The sequence below is a fragment of the Thamnophis elegans genome, chromosome 5 (genome assembly GCF_009769535.1).
Source record: "Thamnophis elegans isolate rThaEle1 chromosome 5, rThaEle1.pri, whole genome shotgun sequence".
NCBI classification, from domain to species: Eukaryota; Metazoa; Chordata; class Lepidosauria; order Squamata; family Colubridae; genus Thamnophis; species Thamnophis elegans.
The window spans coordinates 30,259,338-30,284,971 of NC_045545.1; the positions used below are offsets into that span (position 1 = coordinate 30,259,338).

Here is a 25,634-nt window from a genome sequence, read left to right on the forward strand (position 1 = left end):
TCATTTTCCCATTAATGACAACAATCCGTCCAGGCCCTGAGGCAGCAAAGCAGCCCCAAACCATGATGCTCCCTCCACCATGTTTTACAGTGGGGATGAGGTTTTGATGTTGGTGTGCTGTGCCTTTTTTTCTCCACACATAGTATTGTGTGTTTTTCCCAAACAACTCAATTTTGGTTTCATCTGTCCACAGTATATTTTGCCAGGAGTGCTGTGGAACATCCAGGTGCTCTTTTGCAAACTTCAAACGTGCTGCAGTATTTTTTTTGGACAGCAATGGCTTCCTCCGTGGTGTCCTCCCATGTACTTTATTCTTGTTTAATGTTTTCCTTATTGTAAATGTGTCAACAAAAATGTTAGCATGTGCCAGAGATTTCTATAGGTCTTTAGCTGACACTCTAGGATTCTTCTTTACCTCATGAAGCATTCTGCACTGTGCTCTTGCAGTCATTTTTATAGGATGACCACACCTAGGGAGAGTAGCAAGAGTGGTAAACTTTCTCCATTTGTAGACAGTCTGTCTTACCGTGGACACATGAACATCAAGGCTTTTGGAGATACTTTTGTAACCCTTTCCAGCTTCATGCAAGTCAACAATTCTTGATCGTAGGTCTTCTGAGAGCTCTTTTCTGCGAGGCAGACAGTGCTTCTTGAAACCAGTAAACCCACAACAGGTGTGTGTTTTTAAAGGGCAGAACAGTTGTCAGCAACACATCCAATATCATCACACTGATTGAAGTCAAGGTTGGCTCACTCCTGGCTCCAATTAGCTCTTGGAGACGTCATTAGGCTAGGGGCTCACATACTTTTTCCTCCCTGCGCTGTGAATGTTTACATGTTATGTGCAATTAAACCATGGCAACATCTAATGTTTGTGTAGTATTATTTTCAGCAGACTGTGTTTGTCTATTGTTGTGACTTAGATGAAGTTCAGAGCACATTTTATGACCAATTCATGCAAAACTTCATGTAATCCCAAGGGGTTCACATACTTTTTCTTGCAACTGTACATTGGGATAGGGAAAGAATAAGAGGAGGAAATTGTTGTGGGTTGTGTGGGTGTGTCTACATATTTTTGTAGAGCACCTTTATCAATTTATTTATATGGACACAATGAGGCTGGCACATATGTTGGAATTTGATCCCATTAAAAACTGTACCCTTAATCGGGACAGATTGCCACTTGGACTAGTGGGAGAGAGAAAAAAAGAACAATGCTGTGTCTATCTAGCCAAATTTATTTAAAAGTTTAAAAGTCATCATAGTTCTGAACTTTCATTTATATTGATAAATCCAACTATCCCATTATTGCTTGGCCAATGAAGTACATTTTCAGTAATAAGCCAGAAGAATGGCCAGGAGTGACCAACATTTAACAAGCAGAAACTATGTTAGGATGAGGTGTATATTCACATTTCCATAAGATATGAATGACTTGTCTGCAGCTAAACCTTTACTAATAATGATACACTCCTTCCTTCCTTCCTTCCTTCCTTCCTTCCTTCCTTCCTTCCTTCCTAATGAAAGTAGTGTGATGTCTCTCTATGAAAATAGAACAATAATAATTTTAGTCACATTTTTCTATTCATAATTAAAATTTATCTCAGATCAAACTTTCTTCCTATATTGCATATTTCTCAAAACCGCTTGGTAAGCATGCTTGTCTGTATATTTGCAATATACATGTTTGAATAAACAAAGAGAGGTAAACATGTATTATGATTAGTTTCCTGAATTATTATTTATTTATTTATTAGAAGGTTTTACCATCTGCAACTAAAGTATCTGATTGGTGTTCAGAAATAATGTTCTATGTAAAATTAAATTACAGATAGTTCTTAATTTATGACCCCAGTTAAACTTGGAATTATGGTTGTAAGTTGCTGCAGTTGCTATATCAGTTGCCCACATGATCACATTCTTTAAAAAGCACAATCCCGGCTTTTCCCATTGCAATCGTTAAGCGACTGAATGGATTGTTAAGTAGAGCATGAGGTGCCTAGGCATGGGGGAGGCCCTGGGAGCCCTGGCAAGGGCCCAAGTTCACACTGCAACACCTCCTCAACTCACATGTGTCCTGTACTAGGCCTCCTCGGAACTCTCCCACGCCCTGAAACACATCATAATTTCTGGTACTGGTTATAAATCCATTCAGCTCTGTCATAATCTTAAATGGTCATTGAACAAACAGTGGTAAGTCAAGGACTGTATATCACAAAAATAGCTGGTGACATTCCATTTCTACCAAAAGTATTGAATAGAATGCACTGTCATTCTTTCAATAATTCAGTAAGAGCCAAACCGTTTCAGTGCAAAATGATATCACCAAAATGCCATTTTAAAAAATATATACAGAAGTGCTTTAAAAATAATAAACATCATGGGGATACAAATAAAATTTAATTCCATGTATTTATCTTGTGGAGTTTAGAAGGAGAATAGTATATTTCTAAGACTAAGATGCTGACAATAACATCAGATATAGAAAGTGTAGTTAAATCATATCCATACAGTGTGATAATCAAACAGTTATTTTTAAAATATGTTATCAAGACATGTAGTGACACTGCTAAAAAGCAAATGTCACTGTTGCCATTACCTTTATCTCTAAAACATTCATTGTGTTTCCAGGTTGACGATGAATCTATTTAAATGCAGATATGCTTGACCTGAGTATTCTGCCTCTGAAAACTGGAAGAAGTAATTAATGATAGAGACTGATTAAGATATGCTTTATTTTATTCAAATTGGCAAGTAAAAGAAATGACCTGATACCTTCCATTGCTTTTTGAACTGAGATCCTGGAACACTATTCAAAGGCCTTCTGTTTTTTACACCAGAGAACACTGTGCATCCCTGGTCATCCAGATTCATTAACTGGCTTCTTAATACTATTGTTGTTCAGGAAATGAATGTTACTATACCCTTCTGAAGCGTCTCCTTCCTTCATTTTTACAACTCTGGTCATTTCAAATTTTGATGTCAATATGACCATCTTGTATTGTATTGCAGAGTTTGTTCACTAGTGGCTTCCTCCCTTCCATCAATATACACTATATTGCCAAAAGTATTCGCTCACCCATCCACGTAATCAGACTCAGTTGTGAGCGAATACTTTTGGCAATATAGTCTATTTAGCAGTTCTGAATCAACTAAGTGTCTGAAGATTAAAGACCATTTATTACCATGTGGATACTGCTTCAGATAGAAAACTGGTGTAGGAAGAAGAGGCACAAAATGTAAGAGCGACAGAGGGACAATAGATGAAACAGTTTATGGTACAGGAAAAATAAAGAGACAACAGGCAGTAAAGTCAAGTATCACATATACTAATTCTTCTGCTTCACGTGATAAAAACTTCAAATTTCTGCTTGAACCATCTTGTAATAATGGATATATTTGGAAAAGAGAGCATCAGTCCAAATTGTAATGACAACAACTATCTGTTCTGAATAAGAACAATGGATAAAACTCCATGAGCATGGCAGTTCAGAAAGGCAAGCCTCTCTTCATAAACAATTAGTTTTTGTATCTACTGTATAATGTGATTTCTTTCAATTTTTTTTCTTTTTAGATTTGCTAGAAAGATAGGAAATTATAATACACATCATTAGTTTTACAGAGCTTTGAAGGGATGATTATCTTTAACAGAGCATTATGTCACCTACTGAAATAGATCTTCTATCTATCTTCTTATCTTATTCTTATTATATTATATTATTATTTTTATATTATTATTTTATTATATGATTATAAAAAGTATGTATGTATGTATGTATGTATGTATGTATGTATGTATGTATGTATGTATGTTACGTTACAGCATAACTCTGGAGTGCCTCGAGCAATTTCAACCAAACTTGGTATACAGATGACTTATACTCTGGAAACAAATACCAGGGGTGGGGGGTAAGACACCCGTGGTGTGTGTGTTTGTGTGTTCTAGCATAACTCTGGAACACCTGGCCTGTTAAGGAGGGCGAGTGCAGCATCCTAGAGTGGCAATTGTTTGTGATGTCAGTTCCTTCGCAGCTTCCTCTGGAAAGCCAACCCTGACGTTTGCCTTCCAGTGGATCAATGGGGAAGCGCCTGATGGATTTGGGGCAGAGTGCCAGGATCGTAGACAAGGCGGGAAAGAGGAGCACATGGGAGGGGGAAGGGAGAGGGCAGGGATGATGGGCATGGGAATAGGGGGAAGAAAGGGCCCCTCTCAATGGTTCCCTGTCAGACAAACATGTAGACATCTATAAATGCACTTCAAGGTCCTACTCACCACCTATAAAGCGCTCCATGGTAGTGGATCTGGCTATTTGAGAGACCGCCTTCTGCCAATTACCTCCCTGCGTCCCATCAGATCGCATAGAGTTGGCCTCCTCCGTATTCCATCCGCCAGTCAGTGCCGACTGGCGACTACTCGGAGGAGAGCCTTCTCTGTTGCGGCTCCGACACTATGGAACAATCTCCCCATGGAGATTCGTACCCTCACCACCGTCCAGGCCTTCCGCACAGCCCTCAAGAACTGGCTAGCCCGTCAGGCCTGGGGATAAGTCTACTTTCGCCCCTCCCGAATGCTGAGTGAATGTTGAGTTTTACTGTTTAATTTATTTTTGTTCACATTTCTTTTGTATTGTCCTACACTCCCTTTCCTTTTTTGATTGTAAGCCGCCCTGAGTCCCCTCAGGGAAAAGGGCGGCCTATAAATGTCCAATAAATACAAAAAAAATAAATATAAATATCTGGGCAACACCAGGTTATCAGCTAGTTTGCAAATAAAAATAGAGACATTAAAAAAGGCACAGTGGTGGAGTCCCTGTGGGAATTGGGGGTTCACCTGTGAACTATATTGCCTAATTAAATCTACCCTCATTGCCTATCAGAGAACTTTACTGCGGTTAATATATACTATCATCATGTATTTTCTCAGCTCTCAAATTTTTTGGATGTGGGCAGCCTTAACTTTGCTATGTCTTTTGCTAATGGAATGTTACACTTCTGATCAGATCCTATTGATACAACTAAACATCAGCTTTGCTTTTAGCACTTCGAATGTGGGTTCAAGGCTGACTAGCCTGATGTAGGTCAAACAGGCAGGCAGCTTGGAATGAAACCTTATTTTTTAAAAAAGTTTTGCAGAATTGAGATATTTAAAATTAATCACATATTTATTTATTTAGTAAATAAATGTGTGATTAATTTTTACAGGCATTGGTTTAAATATTTAAAAGTGATCAGGCTATAAATGCCATTCTTCTTCTGAAGCCTGCTTATCTGTGTGGCATATTTCTGTGTTTTCCCACTTACAATTAGGCAGCTAATATAGAACAATTTAGGCTTTTTTCTTTTTCTCATCCTTGCTACTCTACTTTACAAAACCCCAGGGATTTCTTTTTAAATAAAAATCTTATGCACAGTAAAATCCTTAAAAATGATAGTTAGAACTAGGCAAATGCCCGCTAAAGGTTCTACCATACCTGCTGTTTTCATATCATGCTTCCAAAGAGTGAAACAGCTGCAGTTATTTTGATGCTTCCTTATTGCAGCCTATGAAAAAATATTTCACTGAGCAGGTTAAAAATGTTTTATTATGTGGTAAGCTTAGTCATGGGAAAACCATCATTATGGAAATATTACAGAGACCAGAATTCGGAGATGCATTGGACAATGGCTATGTGTATTCAAAATGATTCCTTGCTACACCTTTTCCAGCCTTCTACATGACTCTGAAAAGAAACTGTAGCTGCTTTAAAAGTCCACTCATTAAAATAAATCTGCTTCTTAAAGCAGCGCAGTAGCCATAAAAAGTGAGGCTGTTTTAATCGTAGAGAAATGCTGTCTTCATGTATGCATAATGTCTCCCAAAACATTTTTGAAACACATTCAGCTCTGTTATGGAAAGAAACCAGTGCTGAACCACACAAAGGGTTATTTCAAAGCTTCATTTCTTTTCTGAGTTGGTTCTGTGATGTGTTTGTGCTTATTCTTTTCATGACATTTTAAACATTATTTTCTCAACTTCAGTTAACCGTTCAGTTAACGGTTAAAAGAGAAATACTGCTATACATCCTAGTTGAATTGCATTTTAGGAACATTATTTATAAGTTTTAAGTCTTCCACATTAACAGAGAATTAGGATGAGATTGGCCATTTCATTTTTGTTCATAACATTAGAATCTAGAGCATGTTATTTTCTAGAGGCAGATGACTTCATGATTCTTCTTCATGAAGACCTGTGCTCACATTACTCTTAAAGTACTTCAAGCTCTCAAGGGAGCAGAATTGCTATTTTAGACTAACTTGAACACATTTTCATACCTTCTGAAAACTCATCTGTTTTCTGTGTGTACATAGATATTAATTGCAACATGGAGAATGCTTTGCAAGAACCCCAGAGTCCTTCACTCTCACATGATGGATATTAGGTGGAGCTGAAAGTCATGAAGACTATTGAAGGCTGAAATATTGCACTTTTTCCAAAAACTTTAAGCTCTGAGCATTATTAGAGGCATTAATTGCAGTTTGATTTTCCAGCTAGGCTTTTTTTTCTTTTCCAACATATGAAACAGCCTTAAGTTATCTAACTCAGTGTTGTTTTCACTAAAAGAAGGTAATCAGGATGTCAAAATCATGTTTCCTAGAGATTTCTCAGATAGATTCTAGGATTTGTCTGTATGTAAATCATATTCCTTGTCATTGAGTTTCTTCTTCTCTGCCTAAATTTACAGTTTGGTATGTTTAAACAAAGAAGAAGAGAGAAAGTGATATCAGGAAATTTGCATCACATCATTATGTATCTGTCAAATGGACAAAAGTCTTTTGACTTGATTTGTGGCATCATCATAAAGGTCAAATGAATCTTTTGAATTTTCCCTTTTGCCAGCTCTAGTTGCAGTTATTACTAGGCTTGAAATATTTTATCTTAACTCTGCTAGTATGACTAGAGAATCAGGAAAAAGTAAACATTAGGATAAATTAATCCTTGGATGATCCATTTTAAAGACTTTTAAGTGAGTGGAGTGATCATACTGCAAGGACGAGTAGATCAAAAACTTGTTTTTTCTTAAAATTAAAATTTTTAACTGTGTCCAACTGTGTTCTGCATGTAGGATCATAGCATTTCTGCTTAACCCAGCAGAGATTATTTATTGAAAGTGATATCATAGCATTTCTGCTTAACCCATCAGAAATTATTTATTGAAAGTGATAAAATGCCTTTGGAGGATGATATAGGTCTATCCCTATAACAAAGAATCCAGAAAGAAATTGCATCCAAAATACTCTTTCCAGACTGTAACAGCAGGAAATGAAATATCTCTGCATCATGGCATGGAAAAGAATCAGTTAGACAAGAATATAGTTCTCACAGCATTGAAGCAGACAAGAGTACTATATCAGTCATAGGATCTCAGGCAAAATGTAGTATAAAGACTACAAAACTTTAATAGTGTTATAATATTTTCAATGTGGAATTTAGATTATTTTTGGCCAGAGATTTATATGATCCAGGAATTATTGGCATATTCTAATATTTATGTCTGTCATAATGGAGCCACAAATGGCGCTATGTCGTGTTGGTCGTTAAGTGACTGCACCTGATTTTACAACCTTTTTCCCAGTGGTTATTAAATCTATGTGGTAGTGATTAAGTGAATCCATTGCCTATAATGAGTGTGTTTTTGTGAGAAATTGGAAGTAGACACTAGTTTCCGGGAGGGGAGCAGGAAATATAAATCATAGTCACGTGATCACAGGGCACTGCAAACTACTGTAAACTCAACAGTGGGAGGAATGTGAGATAGTGACTTCAGATATCAGGTTTTTCTTATTTTGAATTGTGTAATTCAAAATTATACTATATTTTGTGTAGGAAGGTGTTTGCCACAGAGGCAGTTCCATGTTTTTAAATTATATTTAAAGAAACCATGCTTGTCTCAGATGTTTGAGAAGGTGCAGTGTCGCCACCAGTAAATGCAAAATTCAACTACAAACACCATGCAAAATTCAACTACAAACAGTTTCTGATGTACTGGCCTTAATATACCACATTGACTTTTTCTCCAGGCTGAAAAGCTGTGTATAATCAGTTGTCAGGCTTTGACAGGCAGCACTAATTCACAACAAATTAAGTGTATATTGTGTTCAACAAAAAAAAGGGGTACAAAGGGAAGGAAGAGTTATGATAAAAGCAGTAAATCTAAGTTCACTTAACCTTAATACTTTTGCCTGACTCTTCAGCATTAAAAAATACATAAAGATCAAACCTCTGCCCATAGCAGTTTGGTCTACTACAGTGATGACGAACCTTTTTGTAAACGCATGCCAAATTTATGTATGTGTGTGCTATTGTGCGTGCGCCTGTGCCCCACAATGCAATGCACCCTGCCCACCTGTACAAGTGCATGTGACTCCCCAGCACATGCGCACATGCCCCCCCCCCGTATATCCACGCATGACCCCCACACACAGATGGGGGAGTTTTTGCCCACCCAGGCTCCAGAGGCTTTCTTCAAGTCTCTGGGTGGGCGAAAACAATTCCCCACAGAAGTCAGTTTATTACCCTCCCCAGGCTCTGGAGGCTTTCCTGAAGGACGAAAATTAGCTAGCTGGCGCATGCCTGCACGCTGGAGCTGATGCCTCGCGTACCGGCAGATATGGCTCCTTGTGCCACTGTGGCACACATGCCATAGGTTCGCCATCATGGGTCTAGTAGTTAAGGCACCAAGTTAGAAAGCAGGAGATTATGAGTTCAAGTCCAGCCGTGAAAGCTAGTTCAAGTTAGCCATGAAAGCCGGCTGGGTTTCACTTTCAGTCCAATTCACTTCACAGGATGGTTGTTGTGGGAAAATAGGAGAAAGGTATGTTGGATGTTCTCGCCACCTTGTATTATTTGTAAAAATAATAAAGGTGGGATATAAATTAAATAAATAAATAATAATAAATACTATTTAAAAAAAAAAAGCTTTAGCCCATTATTTCCTTTGCAGTCCTGCTACCAAATGCTCAAACAGTCCTCTAAAGTGCTTCCTTGCTGATCACCTATTTTGGGAAAGCAGCCAATATATAATATTTTCTAGCATGCATTTCTTTTCCTTTTTATTCATTTTTAAATACTGCCCTTGCTTAGCCTTGAAAGATGCATTTTTACTACCTTCAAAACTTGATAATTGATTCTCATTATTGTGATCATATACAAATGCTCAATACAGCTAGAATACTTAGAATGTTTAGATTTCTCAAAGTCCCTAAAGGGAATCATACCAGGAAAAATGGTATAAAAATATTAGTGTAGTTAATGTGGCTGCTTTTAGTATTATTTGGTCGTAGTTCCTACCTTTTGATGAGACTGTGATTTAAAGGTAAATAAATACAATGTAGAGAGAATTTAGAATTAATTTGACTATAGATTGTATTGAGTAATGCAAACCTAAATGGATCAATCCACGTGTTGATTATCTGAATACCTTCCTTAGAATCAAGTCAGCAAATAAGTTGGAATGTTAAATCACTTCCTGAATAGTTTGTAACTTGTGGATTTTAATCTAGTCACATATTTATAAGTATATTTACTCACTTTTAAGAAATAATCAGGATTTTCTGACCAGGAGACAAAAATTGTAGTAGTGAAATCTTTATATCAGGGTTCCAAATAACATCCAAAATTAAATCAGAGTCCAAGGCAAAGTATTCCTCAAATTTCCAATTTATTAAGAGAGTCATGTTAGCACATCTGTGAAAACCCAAATGTGAGCTTCCTGAGTTTTCCCCACCCAGTTGAAAGTTCATGATCTTGCCCAACACCCACAAGTCCATCACATGGTCCAATCTTCCACTACCATGCTGGCAGTTCCACCCATCCAGTTCCGGTCAGGTGCAGAGGTGTAGAGACAAAGGATGACCTTGGATTCTAGAAGGGAATTTTATTTTGACACATTCTACTCCTTACTATTCCCCCTCCCAATTCCCCACTAATGAAATAGCATAGTAGAATAGAATATTAGTGTGGCAAGACAAAGATCCTAAAAGGAACCGGCTGCAGGCCTGACACTTTATCCAGTAATGCAATATTATAATATTTTGCATGTAGTCATCTAATGATTAAATATATATGTCTAGATTGTGCTAAAACAATTCAAATATCTAGATTCTGCTAAGATCAAATATGAACTATTAAAATATATGGCATGAGCTATGAAGAGTGTAGTATATCTGTATATTTTTTTTAAAAAAAACTACAGTGCAGTTAGGCAGCCAGATACAAAGCTAGTTAATGAGCAGATGGAAAGGAAGGGAATTTGTTGCCAAAGCAAGGAGAAAAAAAGACAATGAAAAAAATCAGTGTGATGCTTTTAAATAGATATGCAGTTTATTATCAAGTGGAACTTGAAAAAGCAGGGCTAAAGGATTATTCATGCTTTTGAACTTCAGAGTTGGAGAAAAATCTTGAAAATACCACAACCAGCCAAAGAAACAAATAGATGTATCATTGAACAAATCAATCCGGAGTTCAAGACACATTTGACCAGGCTCAAATGCACATATTTTTGACCTATTATATGAAAATCTTGGTTTCTGGGCAAGTCTATAATTCTGTGAAAGGTGGAAGGAAAGAGAAGATCTAGCAGTGAAGTGGATCAACTGCAGTGGATGCACCATTGGAAAACCTGAAGGACCAGGCTACAAACAGATCATCATGGTGAAAATCTAAAATTGGATATGAGCATTATTTATCAACCTTCCTTTCTTCATATTTCTGTAACATAAGAATCCTGGTAGATCATACCATCATATCATTCTGTGATATATACAGATAGTTCTCAAATTATGATCAAAATTGGGATCAGAATTTTGGTTGCTAAGTTAGTTAGTTAGTTAGTTAGTTAGTTTGTTTGTTTGTTTGTTTATTTATTTATTTATTTATAGGGTATGTATGCCGCCTACTCTCAAGAGACTCAGGGCGGCTTACAGATAAAAAGGAAGGGGGGAACATACAAAAAATTAAAAAACAACATTAAAATTCCACAACATTCATAGCTTAGGATGGGGGCTGGATAAATCAACAGCCCCAGGCCTGGCAGAACAGCCAGGTCTTGGTCGCTTTGCAGAATGCCAGAAGGGTAGTAAGGGTCCGGATCTCCACAGGAAGATCGTTCCATAGGGCCGGAGCACCTACAGAGAAGGCCCTCCCCCGGGGAGTCGCCAGCCGACATTGATCGGCAGATGGAATCTGGAGGAGGCCTAGTCTGTGTGATCTTATGGGTCTCTGGGAGGTAAATGGCAGGAGGCGGTCTCTCAGGTAGCCAGGTCCTATACCATGTAGGGCTTTAAAAGTAACGACTAGCACCTTGAAGCGTGTCCGGAGACCAATAGGAAGCCAGTGCAGCTTGAGGAGGATAAGTGTAACATGGGTGTACCTAGGTACGCCCACTATCGCTCGCACGGCTGCATTTTGGACAAACTGAAGTCTTCAAACACTCTTCAAGGGCAGCCCCATGTAGAGTGCATTACAGTAATCCAGTCTTGAGGTGACGAGGGCGTGAGTGACCATCCGAAGGGCCTCCCGGTCCAGATAGGGTTGCAACTGGTGCACCAGGTAAACCTGGGCAAAGGCCCCCCCTGGTCACAGCTGACAAGTGATGCGGTCATTAAGTGAACCCTCACATGACCTAATTTCACAACTATTTTTACTGCAGTCATTAAGCAGTAAGCAGTCCTTTTGTTCTACTGCTATTGTTCTATCAATAAAGGAGATTTTTAAATAAGTCATGCAATTGAGAAATGAAAATCCAACAGTTAAGAAACAGTTTTACTCTCATCTTCCAGAGTTGGCATTTCTAAAATGTGCCAATTTTATACAGACTTTTTAATAATGCATTTTTCAGTACAGAGACAAAGCAATTAACTACTTTATTACATTTTTGAATTGGTGTCTCCATCCATTAGATCAAGACAGATATTTTTATGATTTGCTCAAATGTTTCCTGTTGCAAAGATCTTAAGTATTAAAAATGTAATTAATTGCTTAATAGACATTCTGCAACTTTGAAGGCAACATACGTACTATTGTATGCAAATTTTATACTCCGCTTCCAAGTTATGAACTAAACACCAGGATGTGTTATATAATTAACACATTAATTAATTCCACAGAAAAATACGAACAGTGGGAAATAAAACATGTAAACTATAGGAGAGCCAATTTGGTATAGTAATTAAGAGACACTAGGCTAGAGACCAGGAGTCTATGAGTTCTAGTCCCACCTTAATTCACACTCCCTCAACCCTAGGAAGAATGCAGTGGCAAACTACTTCCAAAAGTCTTGCTAAGGACACTGTAAGAATTAGTCACCAAGGGACATGAAGGCACACACGCAGCTCAGGTTTCAAAATATGCTGAGAGAGGTTTCTCCTCTCCAGTCATAGCATGATGAGGGAAAGTCCTGTGCTTTGCATATTAACACAACAAAGCAGCCTTTTTTCCCTCAGTGTTGAGAGTGGCATGCAGGTGAACGACATAGGAAGGATGCCTGGAGGTTCATGGGAGGTGCTGGGGGGGGGGGGTTCAAGATAGAGTGTGTTGGTGTCATGGGGTGTTGTGGCCCACCAGTGGCCAGCGGAACTGGCAACAGATTCGTACAGTGAGCAGGTTGGAGAGGAACATGGGCCAGTCCTGGAGTCTGGGGAAGACTCTCATGAGGGCTCTGTAGCGCAGAGATGGGGCCAGGGCTGTCTGATAGTTACCAGCTGCCTTTGGAGTCAGACATCAGTGAGGCAGACGAACAGCTGGAGCCTGTTCCTAGTGTGTGCATGCACACAGTTGCCAGATGAAGGGAACAACTAAGGAACAAGGGTCAACTTGGGAGTAAGGCCGCAGGTGGACGGTGAATGGCCCCTCCCATAGGGATTAAAAGAGGAGCAAAAGGGGAGGGGTATTTGCAGGAGACAATTAATTCATTCCTGCATTCTTGCCAAGTATTGCGGCATCCAAAAGACATAGGCCTGGGCCACTCTCCAAGCCTGATAAAGGTTGGTAATTATGAAATATCTTGACAGATTGTGTGCCGGGACTTTACTAGAGAGGAATTCACTGTAAATTAAATAAAAGGGGTTTATGGGGGTGAGAACTCTGCTTCATGCTGCTGGGAAAGCCTAGGTCAGAACATGGGGGTTTATAAAACAACAGTGTGAGTCAAGTAGGGTTGGCACAAGTTAACAATGCATAGAGGTTACAGGTGCATGAGAGTTACCACACTTTTTGAGGATGAAACTAGGGAGGGTAGGCTGAGAAATGTGAATGCAGGTATGCAATAGGTGCTGTGCAGGTCAGGGATGGTGTATGGGTGACAAGGCAGGTGCGCAAGAGATGCCATACAAATGAGGGAAGCAACATGCATCGGTGAAGGCATGCAGGGGAGAATCCAGTCAAGAATGGTAAACAGGAGTTCCTTCTTCCCTTACCCCTTTCCTTTCCAGCAGACAGTAATTGGTTACTGCTGGGTAAAGAGAGAACAAGGGATTGCAAGTCTGACTGGGAACATTGAAAATGAAGATCACAACCGTAGCAGCAGCCCAGCACACAGTAGCAGCCAGTTGCACTTACACAGCCGCAATCTTAAATATCATTCCCTCAGGAATCGCGAGTCCCTAATTTTGGATGCATTCTGTAACTTAGCTCATTTGAGTTACCTTCATTCAAAAACTGTTGCCCTATGATGCATTATTTCACCCAGTTAAAAGTCATGACAATGCAAGTTTTAGTAGTATAGAGATACGATAGCATACATACTTCAGGCTTTTAAGAAATGTTTTACAACTGATATTCCCAAAAGAGGCTAAACTTGCTAGTAAGCCCTAAACCTAGCCTATTCTATTGAAAAATATAGTACAATACAATAAAAATAAAGTACAGTAGTTGAAGCATTTATATTCTTCCCATTATAAGCCTGTTTCATCAGATTTCAAAATTGGTTTGAATCATTTTTTCTTTATAAATCTCACATTCAAATTCATTCTTGCCAGATCCAGTAATCAAATTTAAATTGGGCCTTAACTAATTAATATACCCTAGTAACATCATTAGTAGCCTACTGGGTATTCTCGTTTCTTTTGAAAAATTAATACTACTGCTGTTTTGTAGTGGTAGTTCTTGGTCTTTTACTGTTTTAATGACTCCACTAGAGACACAAAAATAAAATGTCTGTATTTTAATAAAGACATCTTATATATTTTAATGCAAAGATGTCCTCAGCATTTTAGCATGACACACAAAGTCGAGGACAAAGATACTTTGCCTACAACACAAAACATCTACCCACTGAGACACCTATACATCAATGAGAATAAATAAGAATATTTATTTCTTACATGCTTATACAGGAAAATTTAAACGCAACAACTACCCACTGAGACACATACATCTTTTACAATACATAAAATATTTATTTCTGATATGCTGATACAGAAAGGTTCAAAGTTTATTAGCAGGACTTCTATTTCAGGCAGTTGTATCTTGGTCACATATTCTTTACAGACTTAATTATCAGCTTAATTTGTATATATTTTTATCTATGTGAGATATATTGCCAAGAGATTAAAAATTATACTCTCACATAAGGAACCCATAGAAGGATCCTTCAATCACATATCTTCTCATAGTTTCACACAGGGTGCTGTGAGTAAGATTGTTTGCTCTAATTGGCAAAATCTTTTCTATTGAAATGTCAAAAGGTAGAGACAGATCGGAGCAAATATTTGCCCCCAGTTGGTGCAGTGTGGGCCAGCAAAATCTCAACTGAAGACATGTCCATGGTCTAATAGACACTAATGGTTCACCCATAGGAAGTGTTTCCTCGGCAGCAAGTGATGCAGAACAAGAACTTATGGAAGACGCAGCCCAAGGGCTACTTGATAATTAGACCCTCGGGACATGCAGTAACAGGCTGAGCAACTGTTTTCTGGGAGCTCTTGCCTTGCTGTTGATAATGCTTTGTTGAACTCTGCACAATGTTCCTCCCTAGTTAGGCTATTGTGCTTCCTGGGACATCTTCAAAATAGCAATCAGTTCCATTGACACAGGTGAGGATGCTCTGTGAGACAGCATGGGAGTAAGAAGAATAGGGACAAAACAAAAAAGTTGTTCAAAAGGGAAGGAATAAAAATAAATTCTGTTTATTTTAGCAGAACTTTATTTTAGATTTGGCAAATGATTGTGATTTGAGCCCAAGCAATGTATTAATGTCTCTTCAGTTTCCTGTTTCTTTCAAATTAGGTATAGTTTCTATCTTTACATCACTTAGTCTTTTAATTGCACTGACATATTATTCTTTTTACTTCCTTATTACTGGTATAAATCAGTAGGAAAGTCTTTGAAAAAGAGGGTAATTGTAAGCTTATCTCAGCCAGTTGCTCTGGTGATTGTAATAGATACCCAAATTACAACTGAGCTAGTATCATATTCTCCATGGGACTGCCTTTGGAAAGGACTTGGAAGCTGCAACTGCTACAGAAAATGATGGCCAGATTACTGCCAGTGGAGAATAATATTTATTTTATGCTTGCTGCACTGGTTCTAGGTATCTTTCAAGAATAGCCAGGATATATCAGGCAACACCTTGGCAATATTGAATTTGCCTATATAATTCAAACTTCTAGAGAGAGTCTACTGCAGGGATGGTGAACCCTTTTCACCTTGGGTGCCAAAAGCACACACGTGCATGCTATTGCATGCGCACCTGTGCCCACCTCCATAATTTAATGTCCCCCATGCCATTCCCCCTGAGTATTCATGCATGACCCCACCCCCATGCATGTGTGCACGGCTTTCTTGGAGCCTGGGGAGGGTGAAAACTGCCTCCACCCACCCACCCCCGGAGGCCCTACAGAGGCCGGAAATGGCCCATTTTTTGCCCTCCCCAGGCTCCAGAGCCTTTCTAGGAGCCTGGGGATGGCAAAAACAGCCCATGCAAACCAAAAGTTTGGGAACAAAAATCAAGGCTGGAAATCAGCTGGCCAGCACACGCATGCGCACTGGAGCTGACAGGGCAATGCCCGCGTTCCCTCAGAAATAGCTCTGCGTGCCACGAGTGGCATGGGTGCCAAGGTTCACCATCATGGGTCTACAGTGTGTCATATATTTTCAATCCACCATATACAGTGACCATCTTGTCTTGCAAAAAGAAAGAATAAACCAGAAAAAGGGGGCAAATCTGAGAAATTCATAAGGATAAAAGAATAGTTTATATTTATAATTTTATTTTTCAAAATAAAATTCAAGGGCAAAAACCAGAATACATAATACTCCTCTCCCTACGTTCCTCAAAATAAGCTTGCAAAGTGGGTTTATAGACCCCAGCCAAAATTAAGCCACATCTTAAAGTTGTACTTGACTCCATCTCACTATGAATTACAGAAGACTGCGAAAACTGCTTCCCAGTGCTCTACTAGCTTGAATTGATTGTGGGTGTCAGTAATCTTAGTTGATTTGTGAGCTTTTTAAAAATACTGCTTCAGTTATTTTATGTTGGCTTTTCTGTGACCTACTGGAGTCTTGCAGGATTGGGGAAGTCTATAAAATACTGTAAATAAATAAAGTCCTAGGTGACACACGGCTATAGATTCCTGTAGATCTGATCCAAACAGAAGCAGCTTTATGCCAGTTTTAGTTTATAATTTCCATTGTCTCAAGTTAATTTTCTATCCCAATTCAGTGTGTTAATGTTAATGTATAAAGACATCCTGGACTTCGCTAGCCTACTAGTTTTAAAAGAATACTTATCCCACAAATTCATACCTGTTCACCAAAGTAAACATCATAACAGAATAATAGAGTTGGAAGGGAGCTTGGAGGTCTTCTAGCCTTAATTGTCCAAATTTAGCAGACTTCAGATACAACAAACTACAATTAGTTCAAATTGAATACCTAAAGAATGTCTGCTGTTTCTAAAATAGTCCAGACAATTAACATAATTGTATTAGTTTATGCTATTCATATAACTAATGTACTTGTGTTGTTGCATTTATGAATATATTTTGTGTGATGAAGCAAATGATATAAATTGATACAGTTGCCTTAAAAGCTTCAATTTTATAATGGCGTAAATGGTACAAATTGATAAAATACATTGATATAAGTAATGTCAATTCAGATTTAACAGTCATTCAGAATTAACTGAAATTCCTTCTCCCAAATGATCTGTCTTTGTTTGACCTTTGGTTAAAAACCTATATTCTACTCTCTCCTTTTATCTTTTACTATTCTGAATTCTAATTATGACTCTTAATTACTATTCAGAATTTGATATTCTAATTAAAACTCAGAATTTCTGAACTTTCAGAATTTCAAAATGGACCATATACATTTTGAAAAGTCTTGCTGAATAATTTAGTTAAATTGTATTTTTTTTAAAATCAGATTTCATATCATATTGCTATCATTGTATAAAATGATTTGGGGAAATGTTTCATGCAATAAATCATCTTGGTGTACCAAAGACCTATGTGTGATACTTTTAATGAGATCCAGATAGCAATGGCTGGGTTCACTCTATCAGGAGAAAAATATGTATTTATGTCCAGTTGTTTATCTCTTCCCTATTAAATTCAAAAGAGCTACTTGAAAATATTACAAAGCAACAGCTATCCCCATGCAAAATGATGTTTCTTTAACAATAAATTGTGATTACTATGTATTAATGAAGTACCAGATTGATTATAATAAGGGTATATTACAGTCAATGATAGAAGCAATATGTAATAAAGGAAGCCATATTGGAGGGGGAGATGGAATGAGCCGTGGTGGCGCAGTGGCTGGAATGCAGTATTGCAGGCTGACTCTGCTCACTGCCAGTACTTCAATTCTAATCAGCTCAAGGTTGACTTAGCCTTTCATCCTTCCGAGGTCAGTAAAATGAGGACCCAGATTGTTGAGGACAATACACTGACTCTGTAAACCGCTTAGAACTATAAAGCACTATGAAGTGGTATATAAGTTTAAGTGCTACTGCTATTTCTATGAACATGTCAGAAGAACAAAAGGCATCATGGAAGCACAATTAAAGAATAAATATCTATTTAGTATTAAATGAAATTATAATTTCTCCAACCACAGGGTTTATTTTTCTCACATATCCTTTTATCCTTTGAGAAAAAAAAGTAAAGGTTGCCTATGAAAAGCACAAGTAGTATGAGCATAATATATAGAGAACATGGGCATTTTTATCCTTTCTCAACTTGTATGTGATAAACCAGTTACTCCCATTCATTCCTGGAACAGACTGAGAAACTTACTTACTTACTTACTTACTTACTTACTTACTTACTTACTTACTTACTTACTTATTTAACCTACCTACCTCATTCTGCATCTATCCCATCTTTTTTCTGATGGGTGGCATAAATAGACGTGATCTTAAGTTATATCCACAGAAGAACTGTGGATTCATTCTGAATTCTCCATGTTCATGCTCCATTTTCAATTCCTTGCATTTGCATGAATTTAATCCCATATTCAACCTAACGTTATCATTAACTTGAGCAAAAGCATTTTAATAAAAACTATTGGGATGGCTTTTGCTCAGATGTTAAATCAATAATAGTTGAACTCATTGCTGTGTCCAATAGTGTATGCCATTTTTCATAAATCATCCATTTTCATGTTCATCAATCATCCATTACAGCTGGAGAATGGAAACCTGTTGTTGGACATAGAAGAAAATCTTGGTAGAATCACTCAGGTAAGCTAATTCTCTGTTGTGAATATAATTGTTCATAAAACCTTCAAGGGTCTAAATAGACATTAATCACTTAATGTAATAAAGTAGAAAAATACTGATTTGCTAATATATTGCATCTAGGAGCAGACATTGAATAATATTTTTTTCATGTTATATCAATGCACATACAAAATGACATGGGAACTAACAGGATTCATTGTGAAATATTGTGTACAATTGATGGAATATAATTTTAGTACAGTGCAACCTATGGATTATCTGTATGATCAATTCTTAATGATTTGGTGAAATAGATTTAAAAATAATTCTATGCCTCCAAGAATTTCATTTAGATTTGAATTATGACCATTTATCATGAAGCAATGCTCTAATTTGGCAGATGACCAATAAATATGTCTATGTAATAAAATATTGGACTATAGCTTATGATAGGTAAACATGAAATTGCCTACAACTGCTATCTTTTTTGGGAGGAATGTGAGAATAGAACCTTTTAAAGGATATTAATTAAAAATTTCATTCTGATATCTTTAAGATTTAGGTCTGCAATGAAATTTTAAAATGTTTCTGCACTTCTCTTAAAACAGATACAACAGCCTGAAAATTGTCCAGCAAAATTCATTAGAGAAATTGTGTTGAAACAATATAAAAAGTATAAAATGTAAGCTCTTTTTATAAGTTTGTTGGCTGACTCAGTGGCAAAGTTAGCGCCTCCTGAAAATAACATATCTTGTTCCATGTACTTATATACATAGAAACTTTAAAAAAAAACACAGTCTAAGAAATATCTGTGTATACAGTCTATATTCAGTTTATAATATACTGTGCTATGAAAAAAAGTTAACAGCATAGTCTAAGATGAATTCAAGGATATCACCAAGACATGAAAATTGACCTACTCAGGCAAAAACAAAATAAGTAGCTTGAATATGGTTATGATTAATGGGAATCAATAAGACAAAACAAAAGAGCTATGGATTAGATACAGATATGAGAAGGACCTATGCTGCAAATCATAATTAAAGAAAAGTAAAAAAGCATAGATGTAAAAAAAAAATAAAGGAAAAAACAGAACAAGTATCTTCCCCTGATCCCACCTAAATCGAGGGATTGTGTGAGTAACAATTGAATGATATTGTGGGAATACCACTTCTATATTTGGGACAGTGATTACATTCATTGACCAGGTAACTCATTAACATCACCCCTCTCTCCAGCTTGGTTTATATATGAAAGAAAATCTGCAAGCTCTCTCTACAAAGCTAAAAGTCTGCAAATCTCCAAAGACTTCAAATCTTTCCAGAGCTATTCAAAGGAATTTTTTTTAAAAAAAAAAAAACTATTTAATCTATTTGAAGATTCAGTTCAAAGAAGTGTTTTGGTCTTTGAATCAAGGCTCTTTTTTCAAGTTTACATAGTCATATTTTATATAATATTAATAAGCTTTCCTTGCTTTTAAATGCAATATATACACACCATTCTTCAAATATTAAAGGTCTTAAATGACTAGATTTAGTGCATGAAAGAATTAATGAACTTGGTTTATTTTAAAAGAAGTTAGAAGTTGTAACAAATCTTTTTTCAAAACTCTGTATGTTCAGCAGGAACAGAGTTACCATTCATAATTCCTTGATTTTGTAAATTGACTATTTTTCCATTTGTTTTACAGGGGGAAAAAATCCTCAAACTTAAAAAGAGGATGACCAAAGAAGTAAACATAATTCATGTTTCTAAAATATGGCATATACATTCATTGTTCTATTTACATGGAACATAGGATATTTACTGAGCGACACTAGAAATGTTTAATAGAAAGACTTATATATCTTAGTATATACAAGTACATTGGCAAAACATTGGACTAAAAAATCTATGCAAATATGTAAATCAGGGAAATGTTTATATTAATTACCGTATTTTTTGGAGTATAAGACACACCAAGATTTTGAAGAGGCAAATTTTTAAAAAAAGTTTTTGCACTCTGCAGACCTCCCAAAAATGGTCCATTTTTTGTGAAAATGGGCACGTTTTTTTAAAGGCCTAAATAACCTTTAGGAGGCTTGTAGAGTGCTCCTGCGGGATGGAGGGGCCAAAAATGAGCAAAAAAGGGGCATGTATAGCCTTTAGGAGGGTTATAGAGTCTCCTGGGGGCGGGGGGGGCAAAATTGAGCAAAAAAGGCCTATTTTTTGCTCATTTCCCAGCCCTCCCCAGCCCTGAGCACTCTGGAAGCCTCCTAAAGGCTATGCACGGCCATTTTGGTGAAGGGGGTGGGGTTTCAGGACACCCAAAATGCTGTATTCAGTGTATAAGATGCACACAAATTTTCAGCCTCTTTTTTGAGGGAAAAACGTTATATTCCGAAAAGTACAGTATATTTTATTATATATCCATAGTCAGAAAGATTCAAGATTGAAAATTTGTTCATATTTATGTATAGTATAGTTTAAGAGCAATGAAAGATCTGAAAATAAGGTTGTTCAGATGTGAACAGCTGAAAGCAGCCATAGGCAATCTGATGCCCTTCTATTTCAGTATTTATTAATCTCAGCCAACATAGCCAATAAGGACATGCCTGAATTGTAGCTTACAAATATCTAACATACCAAGTTGCCTATTCCTAGTTAGAGAAAACACCTGTTTGCAAATATTTAAAATTCAGCCATGTGCTGAAAGAATGTCTGCCTATCAATTGCTGTATATAAGATGTTCCATTGATCCAATCATCATTTCTCAATCCTCATAGGGGCTAGTGACTTGACTTATAGTTTTACTAGGATCACAAATACCATTGTCTTATGAACAATAAATAATTGGTTCTGTGACTGTCCAGTTCTCATTATTGCAAAAAATATTTTAATATGCAATTATCATAGGAATAGTTTCTTTTAAATTCGCATGGAAGCAGGAAATCTTCTGATTTACTTCTAATAAAATATGTACTTGCAAAGAAACTTATTAGTGTTGAAACAGACTAAGTATTTATATTGTCAATTTTTTAATTTCATTATTTACATGCTAATGCGATTTCTCATTCAGTTCATCAGTTTGTCACATCATCATGTTTTCTTTACATCTTTCCATAAATAATTCATTGTGCAGTTACAATTATAATATACATAGGTGTGCTACATTTGCAAATTCAACTAAAGGTTGGGTTTGCTAAGCACTTGACTATCATTCAGAGCTAGAGAAACATGTAACAAATTTCACTTTGCCAAAGATGCTTGCCTATACAATAATTATGTTCTTATAATGGTGAGGATTATCTGAGTTTCGATTTCAGACATAACATTGCACAACTGGTTTTTCACCTCTGAAGTCGCAATCTGCATGCTTGTAACCTGATTGTAAGAAATACAGGATGTTTTTATTCAGAGAATAAAAATTTAATTAACCAAAGTGCTGCTTTATAAAAGCACACTTGAATTCTAAAAGCTGAAGAAGTATTTTTCTGTAACAATTGGGAAATAAATCCCTTTTAAGGAGTAGGAGTTTTCTTTCTTCTTACTGCACAAGAATTGCAACTTCAAGAAATGAGTGGCATTAAATGAAGCTTTGTATAATACAATGGATCCTCCTCCTCTATCCTATCTGGTACTTATATAAGGAAGGACTAGTAGTATTTTCATGTTCTTCTGGGAAAAACTAAGTTTCCCTTTAAATACAGCAGCTACTGACATTATCTTGGATGGGGGGAAGCCAGCTGAAACTTAACCCTAGCAAGATTTAGTGGATGTAAGTTTTTATCCCTGCCCATCGGGTTAGGAGAGTTGACATCTTTGACTCTGGATGAAGTAAACTCACCCAGATGTATCTGGTGCATGGCTCCTGCTAGAAGAGTAGATGGCAGTCAGGACAAAGGGGGTGGGGGTTATACAGAATTCATCTTGTGTGCCAAATGCAAGTATTTCTGCCTTGTTCGGAATCATATACCTTAATTGATTTTTTTTTAATTTACACTAACTTGGCCTCAACAGTTAGCATCCTTTCCCTGAAATGTGTCCATAAGAAAACAAATTTAAAACTCAGAAGCCACTTTTTTGAACAGTAGTTTCTAAGTTACTTTACACATTCTGGCCATTATAAAGATATGAATTATATTTGAAATATATATTTGAATTTTGAGTATGAGTAAATATGAAAAGTCCTGCAAACATGGCAGTTTACATGGTTCATATTAATCATTGTATCTCATTTCCTTTCAAAGGGACAAAACTAAATATCTTTCATTGGTGGTGTTTCTGAAGACTAATCCAGTGCTTTTCAATCAAATTATAGATATTATTACTTTCATATCTCTTCTGGATATGTGATTAAATGTCATTTTTATTTACACCGATTTCAAATTGTTTTATTGGAGTTGAACAGAAGGCCATCTATGTTTACTGTTGGTTTTATTTATTTGTTTGCTTATTTAGTTTGTAATATTAATATTGCTATTTTCAGTGGCTCAAAATAGGATATAAGACAATATTTTGATAATGGAATGAACTGTTCCAAACAGTAAAAAAGTAAGATATGCCAGTACAGAGCATGAGCAGAAATCAATGCATAAGTGATAGTGCAAAGCTTCACAAGGAAGCTTTCTCTCTATGTTGGATTTCTGACAAGCAAAGTCAATGGGGAAGCCAGTTTCACTTAATAACTATGCTACTAACTTTAACAACGGCAGTGATTCACTTAACTGTGGCAAGTAAGGTTGTAAAATGAGACAAAATTCACTTAACAAATGTCTCACTTAGCAACAGACTAAGATTTTGGGCTCTGTGGTGGCTGTAAATTGAAAACTACCTGTACAGAAGTCAAATTAATATTTCTATACTGGGTGAATAGAAAATCCCTTCCCTACAAAAAACCCCCAAAAAGTATTCCCATGAAAAAAGATACTAAAAATTAAATGTAAAATACGGCGTAATTTTTTTAGTGTGTTCCCCTAGTACCCAAAAACTGGCAATCAGTACCTAAATAATTTACTTTACAATAGATAATGTTGACGAATTGAACTTGTTCTCCCTCTTCCATGGATTATAAAAATATGGCTAATTCTGTCTTATTTTGAAATTATTTACAGGCTGTTCCCCAACTAGAGCTGTTTGGGGATATGTCCACTCCTCCTGATATAACCTCTCCCCCTGTAAGTATTGCTGTTAAAATTGCTGGGTTATTTGTTGCTTGCCGATGTAAACATTTTTATAATATCAATATATAACACATTTTGATATTCATGAGAAAGACTGAAGACTGAATTTGACAAAATTCCAAAAAGGGTTACAGTCATATTACCCAGTTTGAATTTCTTCCTCTATAGCATTGCTAATTATCTTACTTTTAAAACCCTAATTACTTATGCTAATCCCCTGTGAAGTTACTAAAATTACACAGCTTTGGACTTTTATGAAGAAACAGGTGCTGAAAGAATTTGCATATATTTTAGAAGATGCAAAAGAACACTTTCAGATTTTGCCAAATATCTACAAATTTTATGAAAATTTGGTGATACTATTTCTCACCCTGTTTCTAATGTTAGGTAGCTTTCCTGGTTACTTGTTCACATTTATCTCCTTTCTTTTCTACTACTCCCAACCATCATCCACTGTTGGCTTTTCTCGTTCACGCACTAGCTCTTTTAATTAGGGAAAGGATATGGAACTAGTTCTTGGCAATGAAAGCAGCACATGAAATATGACCTGTGACAGTTTATCAAGGCATTTTAATTGTTTCTTGTTTTATAGACCCCTGCAACTCCAGGTGATGCCTTTATCCCATCTTCATCCCAGTCACTTCCTGCTGGTACAGAGGTATTTAGTTCTGTACCTTACAGCACTGCTGCTGTACCCTCAGGTAAATCTTTTCCATCAAGCTCTTTAACTGGAAATTTGAAGCTCAATCTGGGACTAAGGGATGTTGTTGTGTTACACATCAAAACATTGGAAGCCCTAGACAGCTCTTGTATGATTTGTAATTTTACTAATTAGGTACTGATTCATACGTCTTTGCTCACATATATCTGTAACATATGACCCATTACAGACCTAACATCCCAGGCAGAATGTTCACCTCATCTCAGCCAATTTTTGTTTCAATCATTCTTATTTTGCAAATTTGGGGGAACCCTTGAGAATTTGATTTTATAATCAAATTCTCTTAATTATTAGAAGGCTGTTTGATCCTTAAGATTATTTCTTTTTCTTTGAAGAGTCAGTAGCACTAAAGGATGAAAACTATTGTTCAGTACTCTTCAGAGACCAAAATGCAAATTTTGTTAATATTGTGTCCCACTTTTGAAGCTCAAAAAGGTTTACAGATGTTAAATTTATTTGTTTCCTGCTATTTTTGAATTCTGAAACAGTTGCCACTGTCCCACTGCTAGGTCAAGGTATAATTTCACTTTTATGCATAAAGTATGCATATTTTAAGATGTACATAGCTCATACTTTAAAAGCAAAATTCTGAAATACTCCTATGCAAAATCATTACAATTTACTCGGATTGTGGCAATTAATAATTACAACATAGTCAAAAACAATGCTTTTATTTTAAAAAAGGCTGAATATCTATGACTTAAATACTGGAATATAATCCAGGATGCTTGGCTCTAGTCCCTCTTTATCCGGATGATATTGAATCAGTTGCTGTTTCTCAAGTAGACCAACTTTACAGGGTTGCTTGAAAGTAAAAAGGTAGGACTATTTATCTAAAAGGAAGATAACCCTGATAATCACCACCTAATAAAGATTCAAATCAGTGGTGGAATTCAAAATGTTTTACTATCGGTTCTGTGGGCGTGGCTTGGACATGGCTTGGTGGGCATGGCAGGGGAAGTATACTGTAAAATCTCCATTCCCTGCCCACTCCAGGGGAAGGTTCCTGCAAAATCCCAATTCCCTCCCCATCAGCTGGGACCCAGG

The 25,634-nt window shown here is 36.7% G+C and overlaps 1 protein-coding gene across 1 annotated transcript in view; it reads left to right on the forward strand.

Annotated features, from left to right (window-relative positions):
• The window catches only part of DAB1 (DAB adaptor protein 1), a 119,042-nt gene that overhangs the window by 74,513 nt on the left and 18,895 nt on the right, over positions 1 to 25,634 (forward strand). The window contains exons 7-9 of the mRNA XM_032217831.1: positions 18,669 to 18,725; positions 23,798 to 23,860; positions 24,459 to 24,567. Coding sequence (XP_032073722.1) covers positions 18,669 to 18,725; positions 23,798 to 23,860; positions 24,459 to 24,567 — 229 coding nt within the window. The remainder of the gene's footprint in view (positions 1 to 18,668; positions 18,726 to 23,797; positions 23,861 to 24,458; positions 24,568 to 25,634) is intronic.